Source organism: Camellia sinensis, chromosome 3 (genome assembly GCF_055761805.1).
Source record: "Camellia sinensis isolate YWXY chromosome 3, ASM5576180v1, whole genome shotgun sequence".
Taxonomy (NCBI): Eukaryota; Viridiplantae; Streptophyta; class Magnoliopsida; order Ericales; family Theaceae; genus Camellia; species Camellia sinensis.
Genome location: NC_138963.1, coordinates 153,776,604 through 153,781,984, shown reverse-complemented (window position 1 = coordinate 153,781,984; position 5,381 = coordinate 153,776,604). Strand labels below are relative to the sequence as shown.

General features: G+C 35.5%; 1 protein-coding gene across 1 annotated transcript; it reads left to right on the top strand.

Moving 5' to 3' along the window:
* The first annotated feature begins 3,745 nt into the window (after positions 1-3,745).
* On the top strand, positions 3,746-4,660 carry LOC145821939 (uncharacterized). Its single transcript, XM_082918509.1, has one exon. The coding sequence runs from the start codon at positions 3,746-3,748 to the stop codon at positions 4,658-4,660; it is 915 nt and encodes a 304-aa protein (XP_082774635.1).
* Positions 4,661-5,381: the final 721 nt, after the last annotated feature.

Genomic DNA, 5,381 nt, shown 5'->3' with positions numbered 1-5,381 from the left:
GTTAAAAAGCAACATACACTTTTCTTACCAATATGACAATTTTGATAAAATAAAGGGCAAATTACACTAACAGTCCTTATAGTTTGGAACTCGTGTCATTTTAGTCCTTGACTTTTCAATTGTGACACATTTGACCCTGAATTTTGAATCTTGTTCCAAATAAGAATAATTGAAGATATCATTGTTAATTTCAAGGGTAAAATAATCAATTTAATAAAATATAAATTAAGTAGCTTTGGAGAGTCAAATCCAAACATTTGTGAGAAAATTTAAGTAAACTATTACACCAAACACTCAGTAATAAACTCACATTAATAAATAAATTTTAGAACTATTATTTTTGTGTTTAGTGGTAAATATGATGGTCATTTTCTCCAGTCTTGTTCTGCACGGAATTTTTCCACTCCGATTAGGAATTGGGGTAGGAACAAGTTTTGTTTCTCCTGTCCTGTTTTACTCATACTCTGCCTCAAAATATATATATAGATATATATATATATATATATATTATAATAATAGTATATGTTTTAAACTACTAAGTAGCTATGGAGAGTCAAATCCAAACATTGTGTGAGAAAATTTAAGTAAAATATTACACCAAACACTCCAAAATAAACTCACATTAATAAATAAATATTAGAGCTATTATTTTTGTGTTTAGTGGTAAATAGGATGGTCATTTTTTTCCGCCCTGTTACGCATAGATTTTCTTTGCCCCTATTCAGAAGTGGGGCAGGGATGAGTTTTGCTTCTCCTGCCCCGCTTTACCACAATGTTGCCTCAATAATATTTATTACATATATTTATATATATAATTTAATTTTTTGTTATAATAAAATTAAAACACTATAATATTATACTTAATATTAATTTTCACTCATTTATTTTTTTATCTTATCTCATATAATTATTATTAAATATAAACCATTATACGTAATATACTATATTATCTAAAAAATTTATTAAAATTCTCATCATCCAACTCACAAAATTAACTCGTCTCGTCTTCTACTCTACACCTGCCCCAATCCATCACCCCTGACATAACACTAGGACAAAATGAATTATTATAAAGGGAAAATTGGTTTAGGGTCCCTCTCCCACTTTTCGTAATGGAAGAGATCTACAAAATTATTTTTTGATGTCTAAGGTCCCTAAACATGTATCAGAAAAATTTGACTCTTTGTCTCTACTCTACTCTCTCTCTCTCTCTCTCTCTCTCTCTCTCTCTCTCTCTCTCTTCTCCTCTCACCCACTGTCTTCCAGATCTAAGGCAACAAGCTCTGCTCCTCCACCCTCCTCTACGACCTCTTCCTCAACAAGCTCTGCTCTGGTCCTGTTGTCGGTGCTACGTATTCTGGTTTGCACTAGTTCTGTTACAGTTCCGATGTCAGGTGTTTGCTGGTTGCCGTGGGCTTTTCCGAGGTCTTTTTGTCAGCGATTATTGGTCCAGCCGATGATGTATTTCGGTTGATGAAGCTATTTCACTGGTGGTGTGTTGGTAGTGCACTACCTGTGAAGGTATTAGGCAATGCTTAGTGCTTTGGTGGTGCATGGAAGCTTGGCTATGGCGTCGCTTCTCAAAATCCGGTGCTAATGGCATTTTTCCGAAGGTCCTCTTCTTGTGCGTGCCGCTAGTTTGGGGTACGTTGTGTAGGTTGTTGTGAAGAGGTGGGAGTTTGTTTCCGGCGCTAGACTGTCCATGTTTCCGGCGCTGGTCTGCTGCTTCATTGTTTGATGCATTCTTAGAAGTGTCGAAGGCAACAACTCATGAGCAGAGGCCCCAAGAATTTCTCAAATTTCTCTGGATTCAACCCAGAGACATTCAAATTTCTCTAAATTTTCGTTTTCATTAATGTTTTTTAGTTATGAAATTATGCAAGAACACAAAGTTTGAGATTGTAATCTGTCCAAAGGATGGACTTCAACTTCAGATGGGGTTCCATGAATTCTGTTGCAGTCGAATTATTTGAAGCAAGGTTAGAAGTTCTTAATGAAAACGAAATGTTTCACCAAGGCACCATCTTCAATGATATGGTATGTGCAATTTAAGAATGATGGGTCATTTAGTTTTTAGTTGAAATGGAAAATAGATGAGCTATGCATGTTAAATTGGGTTTTTTGATAATGTAATGCTCAAACATTTTAAAGTCTCTTATGGAATAGAAAATTTTCATTGGTTCTCACCTTGCAGTGAAGGCACTAGAGAAAGTTGTGTCAATGTTTTTTATTATAGGATCATGACTATCATGCGTAAAATAATTGCGCTCATTCATTTGTTTGATAGGGCACTTGTTTTCCATGCATCGTGTGTGCAGCAGTTGCTAGTAATATGATTGGTTAAACACATTTTGATGCTATCAAATTTCTCTGGGGCCAACAGATTATCGGTTCCTTGTTTGGTCCATGATGCTACGGAACACATTGGCTACTGCACAAATGCATCAAATGGCTGCAAAATTCGGTCATGTTTGGTTTGGATTTCAAAACTTGTTTCAAATTTTTTGTTTTTGTTGGAGCACTTTCTTTTGGAGTACTTTCTTCCGCTATATATTTGTTTTTGTTGGTTTTATAGTAGTAGCTTCTTCTGTATCAGATATGTGGAAAAGAATGAAACAAGATATGGCAAGGAAATGAGAGTAGTGTTTCAGTTAAGCAAGGAAGTGGTTTTATAATAGTAGCTTCTAGATTAATTTTCTCTGACTTGAATTTTCTCTAGACCAATTTTCTCTAGACTAATTTTCTCTGGACCAATTTTCTCTGGATTGATGTTAAGGAACCTTAGACATCATGAAAATATTTGATGTCCTTTATACTATAAAATCATAATATCAGGGACCTTAAAAAAAATACCCCTATTATAAACCCTCCCCTAACTAGACACATAACCCATCCCTAATGTAAAATTTCATTGTGATAGCTACTAATGAATTATTGACCTCGTTTGCAAGTAAGTTACTTTAGTTGACTTTTGACTTTTTGGTTAATCTTACTAAAAAAGTTGTGTTGGAGAATACAGTTAGCTTTTTTTTAGTTGATTTGATAATTGTGAAAAAAAAACTTAAATGATTATAATTTAGATGTGACATTTTGTCTTATTGACTATTTTAGTCTATTTTGTCTTTATTAACTATTAAGCCTCAATCAAGAATTTCAGTTTTGGGGGGGGGGAGGATAAAAACACATGTAACTTTTCATCAAAAAAAATTATTATAAAATTTTAAATTTTGATTTATATCAACATAAAAAAGAGAGAATAATATTACTATTAATCGGACATTTTTTGTCAACATAATTGAGAACAAAAATATAATTGGACATATTTATAATCTACATTAAGTTAACTATTGGAAATCAAGCAAGCTATTTGTTAATATAATAATACCAAGCATGCTTATATCATTAATATATATTTAATAGTTAGTGCTTCTCCATCAGATGATTTATTGTAGTGCTTTAGGTAGTGCCTTCAACTTTCGGCTACTTTTATTTTTATATGTTTTCTTTCATAATGTTGTATCATAATGATGTTGTATTAGCTCTCCTATATAATGGAGCCTTCTCTTCATGTTTAATACACAATTGAATCACAGAGTGTATTAGCTCTTTCAATCACTCTCTCAATATTTCTTTCATGGTATCAGAGCAGGTGTAATCCTGTCTCATCATCAATATTTTTGTTGTCTCTCTCTTCTACTCAAATCTATTCTTCTATTTCATGCCTAAATACGGTCCAGCTTTTGGAATGGCTATCGACTCATCCTCCTCTTCTTCTGATATTATCATCTCATCATCTTTATCCTCTCATCAAATGGAAACCTCTCATCTTCCGATCACCGCCCATAAACTGAATGGGCAAAATTATTTGCAATGGTCTCAATCCATATTAATGTTTATACGGGGAAAGGAGAAAGACGACTACATCACCGGAGCCTCAGCACTACCAGAAACCACAGCATCAACCTACAAAAGGTGGATAGCTGAAAATAACATGGTCATGTCGTGGCTCGTCAACTCTATGACCACTGACATTGGCGAAAATTTTCTGTCATTTGATACTGCCAAAGAGATCTGGGACATGGCAAAAGAAACGTTTTCAGACAAGGAAAACACATCTGAAATCATCCAGCTTGAAAGCTCCCTCCACGATTTACGTCAAGACAATCTTACGGTAACTGAATATTTCAATACCCTTACTCGTCTATGGCGTCAACTTGATACGTTTGAGGTTCATAACTGGCAGTGTGTTGCTGATGGTTTGTTGTATAAAAAGATTGTCGAAGGGAAGCGTGTGTTTACATTCTTGTTAGGATTAAACACAAATCTTGATGAAATCAGAGGAAGAATTATGGGAGTAAAACCGCTACCTAGCCTTAGAGAGGCATTCTCTGAAGTCTGTCGCGAAGAAAGCCGGAAAAAACTCATGATGGGATCCCATCAACAACTGAATATGGCAGAAAGCTCGGCTCTTAAGACTCAATTCGCTCCTATTGACAACCGTCAGAAAAATAAAGGAGGTAGGCCTTGGTGTGATCATTGTAGAAAGCCGGGTCACTCGAGAGAAACTTGCTGGAAGATTCATGGAAAGCCAGCAGATTGGAAGCCACGTCAGCCTCTTGAGAAAGAAGGACGAGGTAATCATGTAGGTACAAATGAATGATCACCACAACCTGAAGCAAGCCCTTTCACCAAGGAGCAAATGGAGATGCTCCAGAAACTACTACAGTCACAATCTGGTTCGTCTTCCAACCACATCATTGGATCCGGAACCTTGGCTCACAAAGGTAATTCTTTGAACGCCTTTACTGTTGGTAAGAAACGTAAAAAATCTTGGATTGTGGACTCAGGAGCATCTGATCATATGACGGGAGATGCAACAATTTTTGATACATATAGCTCATGTCAAAATAATTTAACGGTCCGAATAGCAGATGGTTCACTATCAAAGGTTGCTGGTATAGGTTCAATTGTGCTGTCTAGGAATCTTATTCTCAACTCTGTTCTCCTTGTTCCTGACTTGGACTGTAATTTATTATCAATTAGTAAACTCACTAAGGAAAAGAGGTGTGTTACTAATTTTTTCTCCACTCATTGTGAATTTCAGGATTTGGATTCGGGGAAGACGATTGGCAATGCTGAGGAATGCTCTGGACTCTACATCCTTAAGGAATGCCACTATCCACAGGAACAACCTCAAACGACAATTCGTGATAGTTCTTTTTCGGTTTCGTGTCAAAATAACGATAGAGCAATTATGTTGTGGCACTATCGCTTAGGTCATCCGAATGTTATGTATCTCAAGCATTTATTTCCTTCATTATTTAAAACTCCAAAACCTTTTGATTGTGAAATCTGTCAATTGTCTAAGCATGTACGGTCCC

What these genes read in the sequence shown, in the direction of transcription:
- LOC145821939 (XM_082918509.1), top strand. Translation starts at nt 3,746, where the DNA reads ATGGCTATCGACTCATCCTCCTCTTCTTCTGATATTATCATCTCATCA.